The sequence below is a fragment of the Panthera pardus genome, unplaced genomic scaffold, assembly GCF_024362965.1.
Source record: "Panthera pardus isolate Hobbes unplaced genomic scaffold, ASM2436296v1 HiC_scaffold_8, whole genome shotgun sequence".
Taxonomy (NCBI): Eukaryota; Metazoa; Chordata; class Mammalia; order Carnivora; family Felidae; genus Panthera; species Panthera pardus.
In genome coordinates, this window is record NW_026527013.1 from 156,812,793 (window position 1) to 156,838,520 (window position 25,728).

The 25,728-nt window shown below is 40.5% G+C and overlaps 1 protein-coding gene across 1 annotated transcript; it reads left to right on the forward strand.

The window, feature by feature from the left end:
* Positions 1-6,475: 6,475 nt before the first annotated feature.
* Positions 6,476-8,413, forward strand: LOC109269203 (olfactory receptor-like protein OLF3). The gene is given in 2 exon segments (XM_019453091.2): positions 6,476-7,678; positions 7,681-8,413. Coding segments are annotated over 2 exon segments (951 nt in total). The 5' UTR covers positions 6,476-7,164; the 3' UTR covers positions 8,118-8,413.
* Positions 8,414-25,728: the final 17,315 nt, after the last annotated feature.

The window sequence follows — 25,728 nt, forward strand, 5'->3', positions numbered from 1 at the left end:
GGAGTGTGGATTTTCCGGCAATAAATTCTATTTTTTTTCATTGCTTGTTTGTCTGGTGAACTCCTCTTTCTCCTTCATCTTTGGAAGATATTTTCTCTGGGTATAGAAATTTGACTTGACAATTTCTCTTTTTTAGCAGCACTTTATAATTGTCACTCCATTGCCTTCCAGGCTGCATTGTTTTTTGTTTTTGTTTTTTGTTTGTTTCTTTGTATCTTTTAAGATTTTATCTTAAGTAGCCTCTGCACCCAACCGAGGGCTCCAACTCACAACCCCTAGATTAAGAGCCACGTGCTTCACCACCTAGGCACCACGCAGGCACCCCCAGCGTGCATAGTTTAAAACAATTTTTTTCTTTCTTTCTTTTTTATTTTAAATGTTTATTCATTTTTGAGAGAGAGGGGATAGAGGGGCAGAGAGAGGGGGAGACCGAGGATCTGAAGTGGGCTAGAGGCTGACAGCAGCGAGCCTGATGCTGGGCTCAAACTCAGGAATCGCAAGATCATGACCTGAGTTGAAGTTGGACACTTAACTGACTGAGCCACCCAGTCTCCATAGTTTTAAAGAGAAGTTTTTTTAATTCATATCTTTGTTTTTCTTCACATGTCTGTTTTTCTCATTACTTCCAAGATTATCACCTTTTTTCTTTAAAGCAGCTGGAATATGATATCTCTAGTTGTTTTTATTTGTTTGCTTGTTTTTCTAGTTATCCTCCTTACTGTTCTCTGAACTCATCTGTGCTTTGGTGCATTTCATTATTTATGGAAAGATCTCCTGTCATTATCTTTTCAGATATTTATTCTTTCTTCTTTTATTTCTATTCTTCTGGGATTTCATTTGTGTATATGTTAGTTTGATTCATACCATCCTATGAGCAGTCATTTTACTGTTGGCCATCTATCCTAATGAAACGACTGCTCATTCTCACGTGAAAACCTACATGCGAGTGTTTACAACAACTTTATTTATAATAATACCATCCAGAAACAATCTGGATGTCCTTCAAAATGTGGGTGATTAAGTAAAAGGTGGTGCACATACACAATAGAATGCCCATTGACACTGAAAAGGAATGAATAATTGACAGATAAAACCCGGATGAATCTCCAGAGAATTATGCTGAGTGAAAAGCCAGTCATAGAAAGGATATACTATATGATTCCGTTTATATGTAATTCTTGAACTGCCAAAATTATAGATATGGAGAACAGCTAGTGATTACCAAAGGTCCAGGAGAGGGTAAGAGGATGTAGGGGCTGCACAGAAGTGGGCGTGGCTATGAAAGGACCAAGTGGAGGATTCTTGTGCTGATGGAGCATTCTGTCCCTTGACTACATCAATGCCGATATCTTGTGATATTATAATATCACCTCATATATCATATGATTATAATTTAATATTTATTTAATTCCATCCTGTTACATATTATGTTATCTGATGGCAAGGCAGTATAGCTTTGCAGGGTATTACTTACCATGGGGGACACTGGGCAAAAGGATACTGATGTATTATTTCTTACAACAGCATGTGTATCCACATGATCTTAAACTACAATGTCTAATTAAAAATAAAATTTCAGTCCTGCCACAATGTACACACATATGAAATCATCATGTTGTGCACTTTAAATATTTTGCAATTTTGTTTGTCAATTATGTGTTTATAAACCTGAAAAAAAGTTTGAAGAGGGTTAGAAGGTTCACCCTTCTGTGTTAAAGATCTTGGATGATCTTAATTCTTTTTTATTTTTTTCAGTAGTTGCTAATACTTCCTTAATCAGTTTGTTTGTACATGTAGATTTTAAATCTGTCTATGTGAGGCTGTTAATTTTGGAGCTTAGATAATACCACGAGGATGTGCTAGAATGTCCACCACATTGGCAATGCTCACAGAAGCCCGCTGGACTCTGCATATACATCAGGGGAGTGAAGCACATCTGTTCTGTCTCCAGAAGGAGATGTAGGGGCATCTGGAACCAAAAGGGCAGAATTGGTGCTTCCACCAGATTCACATGCAGCTCCAGTCACGGCTTCCTAGATTGGGGCCTTGAAGGCTAAAGTCTGGTTTGGGCTCCAGGAGCACATCATCCAAGCTCAGCAAGCTGGCTTCTCTGGCCTAAGGCTGTAATGAAGATGTGAGAGGCAGAGGGATGGAGGAGAGCCTTCCACAGGGAGAAGGGCAGCAGCGAGGCCCTGGCCTGTGCATTGGGAGTGGTGGCAGCCATTAGCATTGTCATGCAGGAAGCTCCTGGGGGGTTGGGTCAGCCTCCCCTGCCAATGCAGCTGCTGCCAAAGCTCATTAGGTCTGTGTGTGAGCTGTTGTTGAGCCCTTGTCAACATCCTCCCAGTAGTGTCCCTCGCAATGGCAACTGGTCCCTGGTGACTGAGGAGTACTGGGGCCCGAGGAATTTGGGATGTCTCTTCACTATGGTCCATCCCTAGCTGGAGGGAGAGCTCTTGAGCAGCTTCAACCTAGAGGAAAGCAGACACATCTCGTTTGTCAGCACTGATTACCATCTGAGAGGCTTCCGCAGCCTGTGGGAGTGTGGCCTTAGCAGGGACAGAGACAGAGACAGAGACAGAGACAGAGACAGAGACAGAAATGAAGTGACTTGTTAGGAACTTGGATCAGGGACATGAAACATGGCTGGTGAAATCTTCTCAAGTATTGTAGCAAATGTGGTAAAGTAATTGTGCTTTGCAGGAACATGAGCCTTGGGTATAATTGTACAATAGGCTCCTCCATCCCAAAGCTTAGTCCTGACATAGAGAGAGACACTTAGGAAAGAAGCTCACAAGTATGGAGTCTTTTGTTAGGTATTGATAGTGACTAGCAGGTGGTGGTAATATTAATATATTACATTTCCAGACAAGAAAAGATATATTATCAATTGCCTTATATCCTCCTATCTCAATTATTTCTGGAGAGCTTGATTCTCACAATATTATGATTTTCTTTTTTAGTAACAGATGAAGATGTAAGGCAATTAAGGGCTTATTCAAAGACCCTTGACACTCAGAGAATGAACTGGAGGCAAGATTCAGGTGTCCTAATTCATCCCAGGGTTGGTTTTTCTGGAATTGGCCGTGGGGATTGCACTGTGGATTCTTGCCGGGCGGAGGGAATTATATTGTCATGAAAACACTAGTCTTAGCTACAGGGAACAAGAAGTAGCAAGAAGAGAAGAATTTACATGAGACCATAATAAAATATGTCACCAAGTGTGTGTCAGGTTTGCATATGTTTGAGAAACTGAGTTTCAAGGATTGGACTCTGATTAAGTGAAAAGTCTGGTTAACCAAATCAGGCTAGAAGAAGTTCACAGGACCACAAAGAGAATAAAGTAACTGTTCTTTCAGGAGACGAAACCAGTCTTGGAGATACCAGCCACCCAAGCCACCCAGGGATTCTCTGTTTCCATATGTCAGGATGATGCAAATATTCCTGCTCAGGATGGATGCTCTCAGCGCTGACATCGACCAACTCTTCGGTCACAAGTCAGAGAAATCTCTCTCTAAATGAGAGTGTCATTTCTGTGGACAGTTTGACTTGATGAAGGTATGGCCCTGAGTGATTTTGAGCAGCACGAAAGAAACATATCTGCAGGTTGTGGGACTGATCTTCGTGTGTTCTGCTTTTGCATTTGGGACTTTCATTAGTCCCACGCAAGATTGTTTAGCTTCCCAACACACAAGGTCACATAGGTTTCAGGGAAATGGACTAATTTCCTGTACTTAAGTTAAAAAAAAAACCTACATAAGTGGCTAAAGTTGAACTTTCTAATTTGTTATATTAAGTTAGATAATATGTGTTGTATTGGGAATCTGAAAACTTGTTTTTTGTTTGCATATCTTTGTCATATAGAGAAAACATTTTGCTTCTATTCACTGCTTATGTTAATAACTGGATAATGGGGGAAGGCACCTGGAGGTACTTTAACTGGATAAGAGTCCTATTTTAACAATGAGGAGTTGACATCTGCGTCCATGCCTCAGACACGATCTTCCCTATAATTTCAGTGTCATTCCTGATCCTTCCTCCATCTGTAAGGGTCTCAGTTTTTTGTTACGTGACCTATTTTGAAGTTCACAATAAGGTCAAGTAATTTATGTTTTAAAAATTCCATTTAGAGCAATTACATCCAAAATAGGCACAAAAAGGATAATTTCCACACAAAAGGAATTAATACAGATGCTATTTCTATTTTCTTAATCTATCAGCTGTCCAAAAATGGACTCTATCATTGTAGAAAGCAAACATATTTGGATATCAATTAATTAAATTTTAAAATCTTAAAAACAAAGGCAACAGACTTGAGAAATATATATGCTGTTTGATGAGTTAAAAGTCATTAGCTGATGTATCCATGAAAATTATTTAAGTATTAGCAGGACTGGGTGCAGGCTGGATCAGTGAGATTCAAAAGGAAGTTTTGTGCTTACTGGATGGAGGGTGATAACACAGTGGTGGTATTTTATCAGTGTGAATGAAGTCCAAGGGAGAGGTGAGGGATTCATAAATACAGAATGAAAGAAGAGGATTTGTTCTGTGGGGTGTAAGGAAGAAGAAAAAACTAAACATGATGTCCTGGGAGAGAGAGAATTGTAGTGTATTGCTTGAGATAAAGGAGTTTGGATGGTGTATAGGTTGTGGAGAGATGAGCTGAATCATTGGTGGGATATTTAGGAATCATTCATTAAGCTGTTGGAGAAGCATCTGGACTTTGCAGAGATGTCTAGGAGATCATCGTGGGCTTGAGTTGGAAGATCCTGAGTTGAAAACAATGATTATAGTTTTAGACGAGTCCTCCAAGGACGAGATGTAGAAACAAAAGCACACATCCTGTGCACATGGACAGAAGAGCATCACAGAGTTCAGAGTGTGAAGGAACAAATAGTTCAATTATTTAAACAATAAAGAAGTAACGTAGAATAAATTCCATCAATCTGATGACTAGAAAGCCATGAGTTCCAGTCCTGAAACCAAGACTACATTGCATGTTAACTAAATTAAATTAAAAAAAAAAGAAAGAAAGAAAGCTATGAGTGCCCTTCAAGAGGGCAATATCTATGGATTAGTGAAGATGGAAGCCAGATTTCCATGGCTTAAAGGATGAATGTTATGAGGAAATAAACCCTGCAATTAGACACCAATCATTTCAGAACTCTGGATGTGAAAGGAAGAGAGAATCAGAATGGTAATTATGTAGCACAGAGTCTCTCCCCAAAAAAATTTTTAAAATTGTTTAATGTTTATTTATTTTTGAGACAGAGAGAGACAGAGCATGAGTGGAGGAGGGTAGAGAGAGAGAGAGGGAGGGAGACACAGAATCCGAAGCAGGCTCCAGGCTCTGAGCTGTCAGCACAGAGCCCGACATGGGGCTCGAACTCACGAGCTGTGAGATCATGACCTGAGCCGAAGTCGGACACCCAACTGACTGAGCCACCCAGGCTCCCCCAAAATTGGGTTTTTATAATGAGGGAAAAGGAATTAACCAGAAGTAAGAGAAACCCTGGTTGGTAGAAAGGGGAATTAGAGCCCAAATGTGATCAATGTGAAATGAAAGGTCGACCAACTGTCCTCATTGACTGCTGGGCCCCTGCCTATCCAGTCACTATTGGACTGACCGTAGATCTTCCAAACATTTGAGTTCACCAATGATCCTTTCAGTTGGCCAAAATTTCCCACATTTTACAAATTAAGAAATATAAAGCTAAGAGAGGTCAGTAGCTTGCTCTAGCCTTCAGGAAGCAGAAGAGAACAGATTTAAGGCAAAAACTTCTGGGCTCTACAGGTCCCACTTTCTCTAGGATCCAACATTGTCAATCATTTGTCACAAGACAAGGGCTGTAGTAGAGAGCTGTGCGGGGTGGGCGAGAGTAGCAGAGTGAGTCATGGGCTGGCTTGATGTCCAGGCAGCTCGCACATGCAACAGGGGTACAGTGATGGAAATGACAATCTGTTCTGTGTCTCTTTCTTCCCCTTGAGCATTCGGAGCACAAGGAAGTATAATACTGCCCTTGAATTCCCAGCATCTGGCCAAGATGGCACTTAGAGATATTTGCCAAATTAATCGAAAACAAATGTCTACTTCCTATGCAGATCTGCTAAAGAGTCACCTAAAGTTAACAGATTTGTTTTCTCTCCCTCTTTTTATACTAGAAAGCTAAAGCAACCATTTCCATACTGTCCTTTTTACTGAGACCATACACAAGGGCCAGAGTTGTAGAAAAATAGGAAGAGCAAGTCAGAACGAGTGCGAAACAAAGGGTAGCAAAATAAAAAGAAAGAATAAGATAAAATGACCACTCTTCTCCTTCCAAAGACCAAAGACACCAAATTCTCAAAAGACCCATATTTTCCCACCTGGTAGATTTCAGTCTACTAAAGGTGTTGCTTCCCGTTTTGTCTGAAATCGTGGATGGGCCAGAAGAGGCGAGCACTTGTTACTCTGTTTCTCCAGCGTGGAGCTCCTGCTACAACTTATACTGATAGACAGAGTATTGCACGACTCCCAGGGAGAGGTTATGAAGCACTTTCCCCATAGTTATCCACACTTGCGCTTAAACATACTTGTAGGTTACACAACATTGCCCATTTGAATGTAAGAGTTTAAATGCCTAACTCAATCTTATATCTGGTAAGTCATGAAAACAGGTTTCATATTCAAGTTCTTTAATTCCAGATTTTTCCATGATGCCAGCCTTATTTGTCTGTATCTGCCTCTTCCAAATCTTTTTTCTTTGGTAATTTATGTATACATTTCATCATGTTTTGTGCACCAGATACGTGTAGGGTTGTGCTTGAATGTTGACCCATGCTTACCATCATTGCTTATTTTACCTCCCATGGTCATCTACAGTTCTCCCCTGCCCTGGAAACTTGGGTAAATTGGAGAGATATAGAACTTCCAGAATTGCACTGCTTTCTCTCCAGACTTTACTTACTCCCTGAGACCACATCACATCCTTATGTTTCCTCTCTTATGTAGAGTAGATACAGGGGATCAAGTCTATCAACTTGGCCCATATGATTGAACATATCTAGCTATGGCATATCATTAGGATTGCATTCTTTTAAAAAGAAGTTATTCTTATGGTTCTTTCATTCAACAGTTTCTGTTCTCTCTGACTCTCTGCAGACCAATAATCTTCACATTTTTTAATGGAAACAAATAACCAGACATGGGTGAGAGAGTTTATTCTCCTTGGCCTGTCCAGTGACTGGGACACACGGGTCTCCCTCTTTGTCCTCTTCTTGATCATGTACATGGTGACAGTGCTGGGGAACTTCCTCATTGTCCTTCTGCTCAGACTGAACAGCCGACTCCACACTCCCATGTATTTCTTTCTCACCAACCTCTCCCTTGTTGATGTCTCTTATGCCACAAGTATTGTTCCTCAGATGCTGGCGCATTTTCTTGCAGAACATAAAGCAATCCCATTTGTGAGCTGTGCAGCCCAGTTATTTTTCTCCTTGGGCTTGGGTGGGATTGAGTTTGTTCTACTGGCAGTGATGGCCTACGACCGCTATGTGGCTGTGTGCGACCCCCTGCGATACTCGGTCATCATGCATGGAGGGCTCTGTACCAGGTTGGCCATCACATCCTGGGTCAGTGGTTCTCTCAACTCTCTCATGCAGACCATCATCACCTTTCAGCTGCCCATGTGCACAAACAAGTCACATATCACATATCCTGTGAACTCCTAGCTGTGGTCAGACTGGCCTGTGTGGACACCTCCTCCAATGAGATCGCGATCATGGTTTCTAGCATTGTCTTGCTGATGACACCCTTCTGCCTGGTCCTCTTGTCCTACATCCAGATCATCTCCACCATCCTGAAGATCCAGTCCAGAGAGGGAAGAAAGAAAGCCTTCCACACCTGTGCGTCTCACCTCACAGTGGTCGTCCTGTGCTATGGCATGACCATTTTCACCTACATCCAGCCCCGCTCCAGTCCTTCTATCCTTCAGGAGAAGTTGATTTCTGTCTTCTATGCCATTTTGATGCCCGTGCTGAATCCCATGATTTATAGCATAAGGAATAAGGAGGTGAAGGGGGCCTGGCAGAAACTACTAGGGCAGTTATCTGAATTAATGTCAAAACTGGCAACTTGATGAATCCTGAGCATTAGCTAGAGAAAAGAGCTTTGCTTGTGAATTCTTTCACTTAACTAGATATGGCAAGCATCACCTGCATTGTCCTGGCAACCAGGAAGGGGATGCTGACACATGTACTGGTGATGCCGGGTAGGAGGGTGGAGGGTGGGTTGGGGTGTGGGCTGTGGGTGTATGTTTATGTCACAACATCACGTTCAGTGGAGTTAAGCACTGCGGTAATGGAACTTCCCACCCTTACTCAATCTCCATTCATATGTCCTGGGAGTAATGAACAAAAAGTACAGTTTGCTGTTTTGATGTGTCACACTGTTTGTAATTGTGGACCTATTCATGAATCTTACTTTGGACCATTGATTCTTATTCATTCAAATTTTATATAAAGTTTTTGTGTTTTCATTGGTAACAAGAGCATTTTCACATTTTAGACTCAAATTACTGAGCAGCATTTGTATCTACATCCAGTAATTGTGTGAGTTGTTGTTCTGAAGAGAGAGATGCTCTCAAGGCTGTTCAGATGGCTTTGTGCTGGACCTGCTACATGTACTCACAGCATCTCGTCTGCCTGATGAAGGTACCTCAGTGGAGGAGCATCAACTGAAGGTCTTGTTTTGCAGTGATAGGAATATAACTAAAGGTATTTAGATGAGGCTACTACGGGCCAAGGATACGTCACATTTGGGGCACCACCTAATACAGTTAGAGAAGAGTTTAACTACATATACGAGGGTGCCATTTAAATGTTAAAACCATCCCATTTCTGAAATAAGTATTAACTCTCTTCCTAGACTTTAACCATAGAATTAGCACACAAAATTTGAGATAATGTATAAATATAAAAGATGTAGTTAATCTTAGAAAGGACAGATTCCTCAGCCAAAGCCAATGAAAGATAAGAGAACTTTATATGCATTCGTTGAATCCGGATACCTCTGCAGTGTTTTCCTCTAGTCTCTGTTTTGAACACTTTCTCCCATTCCTCCTCCCCCACACAGCAGGACCCCTAGTTGGTCTTTGTAAACTAATGAGGTGGAATAGTCAAGGAGAGTAAGACTTTGGGGTGATTCCAGAAGTCTTCCTGTATGAAAGGACAAGAAACGTTCTTTGTTTAGATGAGGAAAGTGAGTACAAGTTACTGAAATGATAACAACCCAAACAGAGGGCAACCAGTGAAAAATACAGAGCTTGACAAGAGCACAGAGTTAAAAAATTCCCTGGAGCCGTGCTTGCAGGACAGAGAAGATGAGGAAATGGTAGGGATGAAGCAGGCAGGTGAAGAAGGGTCAGATCACAGAGGGCATTGAATGCCATATTATATTTTAGATTTACTCAATAGCAATGTGGAGCTGGCAACTATTTTTAAGCAGGGATATGACCTGATAAAATTTACATTTTAGAATTATCACCATGGCCGGGGCGCCTGGGTGGCTCAGTTGGTTAAGCGTCCGACTTCAGCTCGGGTCACGATCTCGCAGTCCGTGAGTTCGAGCCCCGCGTTGGGCTCTGGGCTGATGGCTCGGAGCCTGGAGCCTGCTTCCGATTCTGTGTCTCCCTCTCTCTCTGCCCCTCCCCTGTTCATGCTCTGTCTCTCTCTGTCTCAAAAATAAATAAAACATTAAAAAAAATTTTTTTTTTTTTTAAAAAGAATTATCGCCATGGCAATGATTCAGTGGAAGAAGAGCTTAGAGGCCGGGGGACCAGCTGGCTGACCTCTCTAGCAGTACTATTGAGACATTAGAGGAATCTGAACGAAGGAGAAAAGTCAAGCCAAGTTACATGATTTAAAAGAGATTTTAGAGAGACATTACATCTTCTCCCAGATTGCAATTCCTACATGGACCTCATACCTCCTCTAAAATGTCATTATCTTGGTCTAAATATTATGTAAACCATGGAGTAAAGTGTAACATTTACCACCATGGGCAGCCCTAAATAAAGTAGTAGGAAAAGAGTTGAAGGAGAAGAAAATTAGCCAAAAATACGAATATACACATGACACGCAAAGGAGGGAAGTATGTGGAGATGCTGTATCCAGATGCTGAAATGTTCGGGATGCTTCACTGTCCACCGCAGGATCCCTGCGCCTTCCCCCTGCCTCCATGCCTTTGCTGTCCCTCCCCCCACCTTCAAGGGCAGCGCACAGGTGACCTCTCTGAATCTGCCTTTCTGCTTCCAGACTCACTGGTGGTTCCTCAGCTCAGCTGAGTCAGCTCATAAGTGGTCTTTATATAAATATATATAAATATATGTAATATAATATTTTTAATATATTCAGAGCATTTCATCCTAAAGCAGCAGAATACATATTCTTTTTGAGTGCACATGGAACATTCTCCACAGTAGATCACATACTGGGTCATAGATCAGGCCTCAACAAGTATAAGAACACTGAGATCATACCATGCATATTTTCAGACCACAGCGTTATGAAACTTGAAGTCAACCATAAGAAAAAATTTGGAAAGGCCACAAATACATGGAGGTTAAAGAAAATCCTACTAAAGAATGAATGGGTTAAGCAGGAAATTAAAGAAGAAATTAAAAAATATATGGAAGCAAGTGAAAGTGAAAACACAACAGTCCAAAACCTTTGGGATGCGGCAAAGGCGGTAAGAAGATGGAAGTATATAGCAACACAAGCCTACCTCAAGAAGCCAGAAAAGTCTTAAATACCCAGTCTAACCTTACACTTAAAGGAGCTAGAAAAGGAACATCAAATAAAATCTAACACCAGCAAAGGAAGGGAAATTACAAAGATTAGAACAGAAATAAATGATATAGAAAAAACAAACAAACAAAAAACAGTAGAAAAGATCAGTAAAACTAAGAGCTGGTTCTTTGAATGAATTAATAAAATTTTTCTAAAAATATTTTATTTCTAAGTAATCTCCACACCCAATGTGGGCTCATAATCACAATCCTGAGGTCAAGAGCTGCATGCTGCACTGACTGAGCCAGCCAGGTGCCCCATGAATAATAAGACTGATAACTCCCTAGCCGGACTTATCAAAAAGAAAAGAGAAAGAACCCAAATAAATAAAAGCACAAATGAAAGAGCAGAGATCATAACCAACATCATGGAAATACAAACACTTATAAGAAAATGTTATGAAAAATTATATGCCAACAAACTAGGCAATCTGGAAGAAATGGATACATTCCTAGAAACATACAAACTACCAAAACTGAAACAAGAAGAAATACAAAATTTGAATAGACTGATAACCAGTAAAGAAATTGAATCAGTAATTGAAAATCTCCCAACAAACAAAAGGCCAGGTCCAGATGGCTTCCCAGGGGAATTTTACTAGACTTTTAAAGAATAGTTGGGTCACGTGGGTGGCTTTGTTGGGTAAGCATCCAACCCTTGATTTTGTCTCAGGTAGCGATCCCCGGGTCGTGGGATCAGGCTCTGCCTCAGGCTCTATGCTGAGCGTGTAGCCTGCTTGAGATTCTCTCTCTCTCTTTCTCTCCCTCTGTCCCTCTCCCCTGTTGTCTCTAAAATAAAACACACACACACACACACACACACACACACACACACAACAGAGTTAATACCTATTCTTCTTACACTGTTCCAAAAAATAGAAATGGAAGGAAAACTTCCAAATTTGTTCTATGAGGTCAGCATTATCTTAATTCAAAAAAAAAAAACAAAAAAAAAACAAAAAAAACAAACGAAGACCCCACTGTAGAAGAGAATTACAGGCCTTATCCCTGATGAACATGGATGCAAAAATTCTCAATAAGACACTAGCAAATCAAGGGGCGCCTGGGTGCCTCAGTCAGTTAAGCGTCCAACTTCGGCTCAGGTCATGATGTTGGGGTTGGTGGGTTCGAGTCCTGCGTTGGGCTCTGTGCTGACCGCTTAGAGCCTGGAGCCTGCTTCAGATTCTGTCTCCGTCTCTCTGCCTCTGCCCTGCTTGTGCTCTCTCTCTCAAATATGAAAATAAAAAATAAAAAAAAGATACTAGCAAATCAAATCCAACAGTACATTAAAAGATTTATTCACCACGATCCAGTGGGATTTACTCCTGGGCTGTAGGGCTGGTTCAGTATTCACAAATCAATCAACATGATATACCACATTAATAAAAGAAAGGATAAGAACCACATGATCCCATCAATAGATGCAGAAAAAGCATTTCACAAAATACAGCATTCATTCTTGATAGAAACCCTCAACAAAGTAGGGATAGAGGGAACATACGTCACCATCATAATGGTCATATATGAAAGACCCACAGCTAATAACATCTTAAATGGAGAAAAACTGAGAGCTTTCCTCTAAGGTCAGGAATAAGACAGGGATGTCCACTCTTACCACTGTCATTTAACATAGTACTGGAAGTCCTAGCCTCAGCAATCAGACAACAAAAAGAAAGAAAAGGCATCCAAATTGGCAAGGAAGAAGTCAAGCTTTCACTATTCTCAGACGACACGATAATCTATGTAGAAAACTCAAAAGACTCCACCAGAAAATTACTGGAACACAAATTCAGCAAAGTTGTAGGATATAAAATCAGTGTACAGAAATCTGTTGCATTTCTGTATACCATAATGAAGCTGCAGAAAGAAAAATCAAGGAATTGATCCCATTTACAACTGTGTCAAAAATCATAAGATACCTAGCAGTAAACCTAATCAAAGAGGTAAAAAAACTGTATTCTGTAAAGTAACACTTATGAAAGAAGTTGGAGATGACACAAAGAAATGGAAAACATTCCATCTTCATGGATTAGAAGAACAAATATTGTTAAAATGTCTATACTCTGTAAAGCAATCTACCCATTTAATGCAATCCCTGTCAAAATACCACCAGCATTTTTTACAGAGCTAGAACAAACAATCCTGAAATGTGTATGAAACCACAAAAGACCCTGAATTGCTAACACAATCCTGAAAAAGAACGGTGAAGCTGGAGGCATCATAATTCTGTACTTCAAGCTACGAGGCTGAAGTCATTTTCACTTACTTTTAAAGGCATGTTTTAAAAGACAAAGTATAAGTGGGAGATGGGAGTAATAATTTACAGGTAAGCAAAATATTCAATGGCAAATAATGATTTTTAAGCCCAGGAATTTAAGTCAAATAAACTGCTTCTCTGAAAGCAGCTTACCCAGATTATATGCATAGCGTTTGGAGCAAATACTTTGTTATATTCATGTTTACCTTGCAAACCAAGCCTACACATTGATAGTATATATTATTATGTCTGTCACAAATGCTTCTTGAAAGAACTATTTCAATTCCTAAGCTGACCCTAGAGATGAACTTTCTGGGCAGAGGAGAGCATTTCCTGTTTGGGGAACAGCAGGAATTGTAGGATGAGTGGGGGCTCACAGGGGAGAGAAGTGGGGAAAATTGAAATTCTGGTTGACTTTGAACCTCTTCTCTCTCAGTTGGTTGAGATGTGGCATTCAAGTCACTGGAGATTATAGACCAAATATTTGTGAAGTGGGTAATGGTAAAATAAAGTGTTAGAATGAAGGATTAACAAGACACTGGTTTACAGAATAAATTGTTCCAGGCATTTTCAAATTTATTATATTAGAAACACCTGAAAGGCTCATTAAGCCACAGTTTGCTGACCTTCCTGCGTAGTTTCTGATTCAGTGAGCCTGGGTCGAATGAAGGCTATCACTTTGAAATGCACTGAATTACTTGGCTTTGGTACAAATACTAAGACAATAGGAGTCAGCAACATTAAGAATGGAAAGGAAGGCACCATGCCACAATTTTTTTAAAGTTATATTTATTTATTTTGAGAGAGAGAGAGAGAGAAAGGGAGAGAGAGAGAGTACGAGCTGGGGAGGGGCAGAGAGAGAGGGAGAATCCCAAGCAGGGTCTGCACCAGCATGGCAGAGCCCAACTCAGGTCTTGAACTCACAAACTGTGAGATCATCACTTGAGCTGAAACCAAGAGTTGGACGCTTAGCCAACTGAGCCACCTAGGTGCCTCCACGCCACAAATGTTTGGAATCCGAGTTGGTATAACTTGCTGAGTGATGGAGGTTGAATGAGTAGGAAGGTCCCCCAGGTTAGGAGCAGGAGTGACTGAGAGTGCTGTTGGGTCCTTACAATGCTTGGAATTTGAGAGTTTCCTTTGTTGTCTACAGATGAGTGGAGAAAAACAGCAGTGATGTGAACGTCTGGGTTCGGTGACTACAGCTCTCCCAACCATGGAATGTTTTCAGCTTTCCTCAAAGTACCCCACCAATTCTGTCAGTTCTGTGGGAGTGCAGAAACTCAGGTGAGGAAAGAGAAGCATCTCTACTTTCCCTTTCTATTGCCTGGATGATCACAGCAGCATTGTCAAAGTCACGGGTGCTGTGGTGTCAGGCGTTACGATAACATGGCAGAATGAGTGGACAAGCGGGATGACACCCACATGGATGAGAAGAGAGGATGCCTGGGAGATAACTCCTGGACGTTAGGGAAGTAGGTGAGGTGGCATGTAGATGCTGAGGGGATGCCTAAGTGGGTGGCTGAGCAGACAAGCAGATGGCTGAGTGAGCATCGAGGTGGGAGGTGTGGACAGCGGGTAAGTGCGTGGATGTGTACATGGTGGTGCTGAGAGGCACTGGGTATTTGACTGGGAGAGGAAGGGACAAAGGATTTGCCGACAGGGAGATTGATTATTAATGACTTTGGATCTCCTTTACTTTTTTTTTTCCTGGAGACCATAAGACTCTATGTTTGTAGATCCTATTTGGAGCATTAAATCTGTTTCTACAGCGCTATTATTTTTGGAACTTGAATAGTACCGTGAGAGATGTACTTGGGTGTGTGTCCTTCCCTGCAAAGCTTGCCGCAGGCCCAGGGGGCTCTTTGCACACATGTCAGGGGAGTGAGGTCAATGCTCCTGTGTTCAGAAGGAGAAACGAGGGTATCTTGGAGCCCAAGGGGATAACTGATTTTTTCCTCACCAGGTGTGGTTGCAGACCTAGTCACTGCTCAGTAAAAAGGAGGCATGAGTGCTAAATGTCAGGTTGGGGCTACAGGAGAATATTCTGAATCCTCAGTAAGCTGTCATCTTTGGCTTTTTAGAATGACCTTTGGCTTTAGGGGATTGTTAGAGTTTGAAGAGGATGGAGAAGAACAGGCTTTATGGGGAGAAGAAGGGCAGCATGGAGGCCCTGACCTTGAGAAGTGGGAGTGCTGTCAGCCACGGACACTGTAATGAATGAAGCTCCTAAGGGGAGTCTGTCCGCCCCATGTTGCTAGTTCAAACACTGCTGCACCTCATTAGCTTTGCATTGGAGCCGATTGTGGGACACCTGTGAATTTCGAGTAGCTGTTTCCCTCACAATCGAAACTAGTTCCAGGTGAGACCTTAGCCAGGAGCCCGAGGAGTCTGGGACTCTTCATCGGTCTGGCCCATGGCTTTGTTGGAGGGAAGCATTCTGTAGAAACCAACATAAACTTGGACGAAAGTGGACACGCCTGTGTGCTAGGCACTAATCAACGCTTGAGAGTGCTAACGGAGGCACCAGCAGAGGGTGGGTGTGTGCAGAGGTGTCTAGAGGGGCAGAAGTAGAACAGTTCTGACTTATTAGGGTCTTTGGATCAGGGATGTGACCCACGGATACTCCAATCTTCTCACCATGAATAAGATGGCAAATGTAGTAAAATGTTTCTGCCTTCCCGATGCTGGGCTCAGGTACATTTCTGTTCCAAGGGTTTTCTCTTCTGCACGATGTATTGACAACAAGAAAGAGTGTAATGGTGGGGATGCAGAAGAGAATGATTCATATTTAAAACTGAAGAGGCTAGTGATGACTTCTGCATCATATTTGGGGAGAACCTAAGGGAAAAGCCCAGATTTGTAAAATGATAAGTATTACATTCATGAAAATGTAGTAGGTGTTTATTACATTTCCAAAAAGGTAAATTATTAATAATATAAAGTCTTTTTTCTCAATCTTCCCAAAGTATATATATACCAAGTAATTTTATTTTCCTTTCAGTGTTAGAAATGGAAATGTAAGATAGTTAAGTGGATTGTTCCAAGTCCTACAACGCTCTGAATGTGAACTGGGACTAGAACTGAGGTCTCCTGACTCTCATTTTTGGGGTTAGTTCCTCTAGATTGGGCTGTAGGGATTGCACTGTGGGGACACAGCAGACTGAGGGAATTGTACTGCCATAGACTCCCCACTGGGGACAAGACCTACAAAGAAGCTGAGCATTTACCGAGTGAAATCATGATAAAATATGTCATCAAGGTGGTTTGAGGATCGCACATATTGGAGAAACTGAGGGTCAATAATTGCTTATTATGTGAAATGCCAGGCACCAAATCCAGATGGGAAGTAGAAAACTTGTTGACTTCTGCGGATATAAAACCATTAACAGAAAACGTTGGGTTGGTGCCAGTATTCCTGCCCGTGATGGGTACATTTAGTATATACAACAGCTAAATACTCAGCCACAGCTCAGGTGAATCCTCCTATAAATGAAAGTGCCGTCTCCATTGATATTCAAGTTTGTGAGTTTATGGTTCTTGTGTATTTGGCCTAGTCATAGATAAAACATATCTGTAGGTTGTAGGACTCACCCTCATGTCCTCTGCTCTTGTATTCAGGACTTTATTTGTCTGAGCTAAGACTGTAGAGGACTCCAAATAGGAATCCAATATGACTGAGACTTGATGGATGATTGCAAAGATATGCATAGACTTTCAGAGGAGAAAAAGCTTTCAGCATTTTTACCCCTTAGGTACAGGGCATCGTCTCTATAATGAGTAGGGGGAAATATGGGTAGTGGGCTCACCCTCAAGGTTCACTATATTTCATATTGGATTTTGGGGGCCAGTCCAAGGTTTTGTCCATCTCTGCAGGCTTTGAATTCGCATGAAAAGTGGAAAGAATTATTATTCTGAAATATAATTCTGGAAAGTGAGATACTGGGGAAAACTTCTATAGTGTGCATACCTCTTGAGTCTGTTTGAACTAACAATTCTCCCTTCCTAATGGAGATAAAAAAGACAATTTATTGAAGAAGCCAGCCAAAAGAAGTGGAAAAAGATAGTTTTAAATGAATAAAGCACTCACTGGGGTAGGAAACTAAGATGTGGCAATGAATGTTGCAAATAGAAAAAGTACCCTTGTGTTGAGCCCTGAACACTCTCATGTTTGCAAGTTTATTTGAATATGGAGTGTTTGTCCATAGAGTAGCAATGGAAACTAAAAGCAATTAAAAATGATTTTAGGGGCGCCTGAGTGTCTCAGTTGGTTGAGTGTCTGATTTTGGCCCAGGTCACGATCTCGCGGTCCGTGAGTTCGAGCCCCGTGTGGGGCTCTGTACTGACAACTCAGAGCCTGGAGTCTGCTTAAGATTCTGTGCCTCTCTCTTTCTCTGCTCCCCTCCCACCTGTGCTATGTCTCTCTGTCAAAAATAAATAACATTTAAAAAATTAAAAAAAAAGATTCTAGGGGAGCCTTGGTGGCTCAGTGGGTTAAGCATCTGACTTCAGCTCAGGTCATGATCTTGTGGTTAGTGAGTTAGAGCTCCACGCCTGACTGTGCTGACAGCTCAGAACCTGAAGCCTGCTTTGGATTCTGTGTCTCCCTCTCTCTCTCTCTCTCTGTCCCTCCCCTCTCGTGCTCTGTCTCTCATAAATTAATAAGCATTAAAATAGATTTTTTAAAATGACTTTAAAATGGGAAAGACAGCAACTGAAGACATTTCCAGAGAACCGTTAAATAATAATCTTCTCTATGTGGCACCAATATAGTGAAAATTCTGTCAGTGCTTGTTTGATTTTCTGTGGGTCAGGTTTCTGGTCTTACTTGATGTGTAGTTGCTCATAGTTCTTTGAGACCTTATCAGTTCTATTAGAGCAGGAATATGGGGAGGATGTGGCAAAAGGCCAAGAGGGCACTTTACTACATTGCAAAGCCATGTTACTTGGGGGCCATCCCCTTCCTCTCAGGCATCCTGCAGAGTTGTAGGGAACTCATGGAAGGAGCTCCATCTGGGAGGTCCACTGGTCAGAGTTTAGGTAAATTTTGACAGATGAGTTGGAGACACCTCATTTCCATGACTCCAAAATACCATGTGTTCACAAATGTTACCAAAAATTACTGCCTCAGAATTTATCATTAGAAATCTATTTAACTTGACTTAAGATCTTGACTTTGCTGAGATTCTTTTTAAGATGGGCAGAGGAAAGGGCAGTCAGTTTTAGAGCATGGACCATTTTACTCCCTTGGTGTAGGGAGTTACAGAGATGGCATGAAAGTATTTTATTCATAGAGGAGGTGTTGAAGACAGCCATAGATAAATGGAGGCAGGAATAAACCAAGGCTAAATTTTATCTACCCCATTGACATAAAAACCAGTCCTGGTTTTAATATCAGCCGACAGCGTTGTCTGAATTTTTCAGTTCATCTTCCTGTTCAGGTGACATATACTTCCACCTGAAAATGTTATCAGGTGGTAGGAGATAGGAAAAATTATTATGGTTGGATTGATAAAAGTAGAACATGTTGAAAAATAATGCTTCACTTGTTATAGTTTACATCAGTTTATAATCCAGAAACTATATCCATGGAATCAGTGAATACATTTCCTTTTTTTAAAAAAATTTCAATGTTTATTTATTTTTGAGAGAGAGAGAGTGCATGTGAGTGGGGAAGTGGCAGAGAGAGGAGGAGACAGAGAATCCCAAGCAGGGTCTGTGCTATCTGCACAGAGCCCGGTGCAGGGCTTGAACTCACGAACTGCGAGATCATGATCTGAGCTGAAACCAAGAGTCAGAGGGTTAACCGACTGAACCATGCAAGGGCCCGACATTTCCTTTTCTAAAAAGTAGTTTATAAAGGTTGACCAATATTAACTTTAAATTAGGTCATGTTAATGCTCATACCCATACTATTATACCAGTACTGTCACTAATATTTCACAAAGACATTCCTCATACATTTCCTACATTTCAACTTAAATGTGCTTGTGAGTCATGTAATATTAACTGCTTCATACATAAAATTTGTCACTGAACCAAACAACAGAGTTGCTGAATAAAATCAGATTTAATTTTTTTTTAATAATGTTTATTTATTATTGAGAGACAGAGAGATGGAGCATGAGCATGGGAGGGGCAGAGAGAGGGGGAGACACAGAATCCGAAGCAGGCTTCAGGCTCTAAGCTGTCAGCACAAGCCCAAAGCAGGGCTCGAACTCACAAACCACGAGATCATAACCTGAGCCGAAGTTGGACGCTTAACCGACTGAGCCCCTTAGGTGCCCCAATAAAATCAAAATTTAAATCTAGGTTCTCTGATTCCAGATTTTCTCCAAGGACCTGACTTTTCCCAATGGTTCCTTTTGTAATAAGTTCACCCATTTTATCCGGATGGGTCTAGTTGATATATGCAAGGTAGTTTTTAAAAACTCTCCAACCAAGTTTTCTTCATCGTTTATCATTGTACCTATGATTGTCACCTACCATCCTCTCCTTGCCCTGGAATCTGAGGTTAAGTTTGTAAGATGTGAGCTCGTGGAATTGTAATGCATTATCTTCAGACTTTCACTGGATCTCCCTGAGACCACCCTATGTTCTTCATGAAGGTACTGTCCTGACTCTGAGGCAGAGTGGATATAGTGTCTGTTAGGATCACACCTGCCATTTTGGATCATGAATGGTATGAAACCTCAGAATAAGCCTAGTCAGAGGTGTACAACATGTATTCACAAGAAGTTATTTTTATGGTTCTTTCATTCAGCAGCTTCTGTTATATCTGAATCTCTCTACAGATTAATAATTATCACAATTTTTAATGGAATGGAAAACCAGAAGTGCGTGATAGAGTTTATTCTCCTTGGCCTGTCCAGTGCTTGGGACATATGCGTCTTCTTCTTATAAATTTTTTAAAAAATATTTATTTTTGAGAGAGAGAGAGAGAGAGAGAGAGAGAGAGAGCAGGGGAAGGGCAGAGAGAGAGGGAGACACAGAATTCGAAGCAGGTTCCAGGCTCTGAGCTGTCAGTACAGAGCCTGATGTGGGGCTCGAACTCACAAACTGAGATCATGACCCAAGCCAAAGTCGGACACTTAACTGACTGAGCCACCCAGGTGCCCCATGGTTCTCCCTCTTTGTTGTCTTCTTGATCATGTACATGGTGACAGTGCTGGGGAACTTCCTCATTGTCCTTCTGATCAAACTGGACAGCTGACTCCACACTCCCATGTACTTCTTTCTCACCAACCTCTCCCTTGTTGATGTCTCTTATACCACAAGCATCGTCCCCCAGATGTTGGTGCATCTTCTAATAGAACATAAAGCAATCCCATTTGTGAGCTGTGAAGCCCAGTTATTTTTCTCCTTGGGCTTGGGTGGGATTGAGTTTGTTCTACTGATACTGATGGCCTATGACTGCTATGTGGCAATGTGTGACCCTCTGTGATACTTGGTCATCATGCATGGAGGGCTCTGTACTAAGTTGGCCATCACATCCTGGGTCAGTGTCTCCATGAATGCGCTTATGCAAAAACTCAAAAATAAGATAACTTTGTGCAAAGTTAACAAAACATCTATAAAATCTGTATATCAAGAATAGCTTTTTATCACACATTATGAAACAGTTACCCCCCAGAGCATTATAAACTTATAAAATATAAGACTATACATTTTTAGAAAAAACATAGGAGAATAACGCGATCTAGGGATTGGAAAAGTTTTCTTAGATGTGACGTAAGCCTGTGTTACAACGTGAAAAATGATAAATTGAATTTCACCAAGCTTATAAAATTCTACCCTGAGAAAGACTCTATTGAGAAGATAAAAGGTTAAGGTACAGGCTGAAGAAAATATTTGCAAACCGCATATTCAACTGTGGACTAGTATCTAGAATACACAAGGAATTCTCAAAGTTTAACAGTAGAAAAACAAACAATCCAGTGACATAAAAATCCATTTTACTGAAGTAGATAAACAGATGGTAAATAAGCACATAGAAAGATGTTCAACATTTATAAACATTAGGAAAATGCAAACTAAATGAAAATAGTGATAATACCAAATGTTTTCTTTTTGTTTCTTTTTTATTTTTTAAAATTTACATCCAAATTAGCATATAGTGCAACAATGATTTCAAGAGTAGATTCCTTAGTGCCCCTTACCCATTTAGCCCATCCCCCCTCCCACAACCCCTCCAGTAACCCTGTGTTTGTTCTCCATATTTATGAGTCTCTTCTGTTTTGTCCCCCTCCCTGTTTTTATATTCTTTTTGTTTCCCTTCCCTTATGTTCATCTGTTTTGTCTCTTAAAGTCCTCATATGAGTGAAGTCATATGATTTTTGTCTTTCTCTGACTAATTTCACTTAGCATAATAGCCTCCAGTTCCATCCACGTAGTTGCAAATGGCAAGATTTCACTCTTTTTGATCGCCGAGTAATCCTCCACTGTATGAATGTGTATGTATATGTATATGTATATATATATGTACATATATATATACAACATCTTCTTTATCCATTCATCCATCAATGGACATTTGGGCTCTTTTCATACTTTGGCTATTGTTGATAGTGCTGCTATAAACATGGGAGTGCATGTGTCCCTTCGAAACAGCACACCTGTATCCCTTGGATAAATGCCTAGTAGTGCAATTTCTGGGTCGTAGGGTAGTTCTATTTTTGTTTTTTTGAGGAACCTCCATACTGTTTTCCAGAGTGGCCGCACCAGCTTGCATTCCCACCAACAATGCAAAAGAGATCCTCTTTTGGAGGATAAAAAGCTGTGCAGAAGCTTTTTATTTTGATGAGGTCCCAGTAGTTCAGTTTTGCTTTTGTTTCCCTTGCCTCCAGAGACAAGTTGCTGTGGCCAAGATCAAAGAGGGTTTTGCCTGCTGTCTCCTCGAGGATTTTGATGGCTTCGTGTCCTAAATTTAGATCTTTCACCCATTTTGAGTTTATTTTTGTGTATGGTGTAAGAAAGTGGTCCAGGTTCATTCTTCTGCATGTCGTTGTCCAGTTTTCCCAGCACCACTTGCTGAAGAGACTGTCTTTATTGCATTGGATATTCTTTCCTGCTTTGTCAAAGGTTAGTTGGCCACACGTTTGTGAGTCCATTTCTGGGTTCTCTATTCTGTCCCATTGATCTGACTGTTCTCCGCATCTATTGAGAGGATCATATGGTTCTTGTCCTTTCTTTTATTGATATGATGAATCACGTTGATTGTTTTTGTGGATTGAACCAGCCCTGCATCCCAGGTACAAATTCCACTTGGTTGTGGTGAATAATTTTTTAATGTATTGTTCGATCCGGTTGGCTAATATCTTGTTGAGGAGTTTGCATCCATGTTCATCAGGGAAATTGGTCTATAGTTCTCCTTTTTAGTGGGGTCTCTGTCTGGGTTTGGAATCAAGGTAATGTTGGTTTCATAGAAAGAGTTTGGAAGTTTTCCTTCCATGTCTATTTTTTGGAACAGTTTCAAGAGAATAGGTGTTAACTCTTCCTTAAATGTTTGGTAGAATTCCTCTGGAAAGCCATCTGGCCCTGGACTCTTGTTTGTTGGCAGGTTTTTGATTACTAATTCGATTTCCTTACTGGTTATGGGTCTGTTCAAATTTTCTATTTCTTCCTGTTTCAGTTTTGGTGGGAACTTGGAAGTTGTCCATTCCTAGGAAGTTGTCCATTTCTTCCAGATTGCCCATTTTGTTGGCATATAATTGCTCATAATATTCTCTTATTGTTTTTGTTTCTGCTGTGTTGGTTGTGGTCTCTCCTCTTTCATTCTTGATTTTATTTATTTGGGTCCTTTCCTTTTTCTTTTTGAGCAAACTGGCTAGAGGTTTATCAATTTTGTTAATTCTTTCAAAGAACCAGCTTCTGGTTTCATTGATCTGTTCTACTGTTTTTCTTGGTTTCGATAGCATTGATTTCTGCTCTACTCTTTATTATTTCCTGTCTTCTGTTGGTTTTGGGTTTTGTTTACTGTTCTTTTTCTAACTCCTTAAGGTGTAAGGTTAGGTTGTGTATCTGAGATCTTTCTTCTTTCTTTAGGAAGGCCTGGATTGCTATATACTTTCCTCTTATGACCGCCTTTGCTGCGTCCCAGAGGTTTTGGGTTGTGGTGTTATCATTTTCATTGACTTCCATATACTTTTAAATTTCCTCTTTAACTGCTTGGCTGGCCCATTCATCCTTTAGTAGGATGTTCTTCCGTCTCCAAGTATTTGTTACCTTTCCAAATTTTTTCTTGTGGTTGATTTCGAGTTTCATAGCATTGTGGTATGAAAATATGCACGGAATGATCTTGATCTTTTTGTACTTACTTAGGGCTGACTTTTGTCCCAGTATATGGTCTATTGTGGAGAACGTTCCATGTACACTGGAGAAGAATGTGTATTCTGCTGCTTTAGGATGAAATGTTCTGAATATATCTGTTAAGTCCATCTGGTCCAGTGTGTCATTCAAAGGCATTGCTTCCTTGTTGATTGTTTGATTAGATGATCTGTCCATTGTTGTGAGTGGGGTGTTGAAGCCCCATACTCTTATGGTATTATTATCGATGAGTTTCTTTATGTTTGTGATTAATTGATTTATATATTTGGGTGCTCTCACATTTGGTGCCTAAATGTTTACAATTGTTAGGTCTTCTTGGTGGACAGACCCCTTGATTATGATATAATGCCCTTCTGCATCTCTTGGTACAGTCTTTATTTTAAAGTCTAGATTGTCTGATATAAGTATGGCCACTCCAGCTTGCTTTTGTTGACCACTAGCATGATAGATGGTTCTCCATCCCCTTACTTTCAATCTGAAGGTGTCTTTAGGTCTAAAGTGGGTCTTTTGTAAACAGCATGGATGGATCTTGTTTTCTTATCCATTCTGTTACCCTATGTCTTTTTTTTTACGTTTATTTAGTTTTGAGAAACAGAGTGAGACAAAACATGAGTGGGGGAGGGGCAGAAAGAGGAGGAGACACAGAATCTGAAGCAGGCTCCAGGCTCTGAGCAAGTGGTCAGCACAGAGCCTGATGCGGGGCTTGAACCCACGAACTGGGAGATCATGACCTGAGCTGAAGTTGGATGCTCAACTGACTGAGCCACCCAGGTGCCCCTACCCTGTGTCTTTTGATTGGAGCATTGAATCCACTGACGTTTAGAGTGAGTCCTGAAAGATGTGAATTTTTTGCCATTATGATGCTTGTAGAGTTGGAGGTTCTGGTGTTCTCTGGTCCTTTCTAATCTTTGTTGCTTTTGGTATATATATATATATATATATATATATATATATATATATGTGTGTGTGTGTGTGTGTGTGTGTGTGTGTGTGTGTGTATACATATATATATGTGTATATTCATCTTTTCTCCCCTCAGAGAGTCCCCCTTAAAATTTTCTTGCAGGGCTGGTTTAGTGGTCACAAACTCCTTTTATTTTTGTTTGTCTGGGAAACTTTTTATCTCTCCTTCTATTTTGAATGGCAGCCTTCCTGGATAAAGAATTCTTGGCTGCTTATTTTTCTGATTCAACACACTGAATATATCCTGCCACTCCTTTCTGGCCTGCCAAGTTTCTGTGGAAAGGTCTGCTGCAAACCTGATCTGTCTTCCCTTGTAGGTTAGAGACTTTTTTCCCTTTCTGTTTTCATAATTCTCTCCTTGCCTGAGTGTTTGTGAATTTGACTATGATATGCCTTGTTGATAGTTGGTTTTTGTTGAATCTAATGGGGGTCCTCTCTGCTTACTGGATTTTGATGTCTGTGTCTTTCTCCAGGTTAGGAAAGTTTTCTATGATTTGCTCACATAACCCTTCTACCCCTATTTCTCTCTCTTCCTCTTCTGGGACCCCTATGATTTTGATGTTGTTCCTTTTTAATGAGTCACTGATTTCTCTAATTCTTAAATTGTGCTCTTTTGCCTTAATCTCCCCCCTTTTTTTACTGCTTCATTATTCTCTATAAGTTTGTCCTCTATATCGCTGATTCTCTGTTCTGCTGCATCCATTCTTGCCGCTGCTGCATCCATCCATGATTGCAGCTCAGTTATAGCATTTTTAATTTCATTCAACCTATTTTTTACTTCTTTTATCTCTGCAGAAAAGGATTCTAATATATATTCAACTCCAGCTAGTATTCTTATTATCGTGATTCTATATTCTGGTTCAGACATCTTACTTGTATTGTGTTGGTTAAGTCACTGGCTGTTGTTCCTTCGTGCTCTTTCTTTTGGGGGTGAATTCCTTAGTTTTGTCATTTGGAAGGGAGAAAAGGAATTAATGAGGTAGAAAAGTTAAAATTAAAAAATTAAAATTAAAAAAAATATTAAAATTAAAAAATTAAACACACACACACACAAGTCGAATAAATGATGCTAGATCCTAGGTGTGTTTTGGTCTGGGTGTTGAAAGTGGTTTGAGATTAGAGAAAAAAAGGGGAAGGGGAGAAAAAAAAGGAAATCTTTTGAGAATTTGATAAAATGAATACACTGAAGTAGACTAAAATGAGGTGATGGGAATAAAATAGAATTTGAAAAAATATACACACAAGTAAAGAATATAGTAGAAAAAAATCAAAGAAAAATATTTTTAAAGGAAATTGAAAGTAAAAATGAATTTTTCTGCTTTCTGCATTCAAGAAAAAGAAACGAAATGAAAAAGA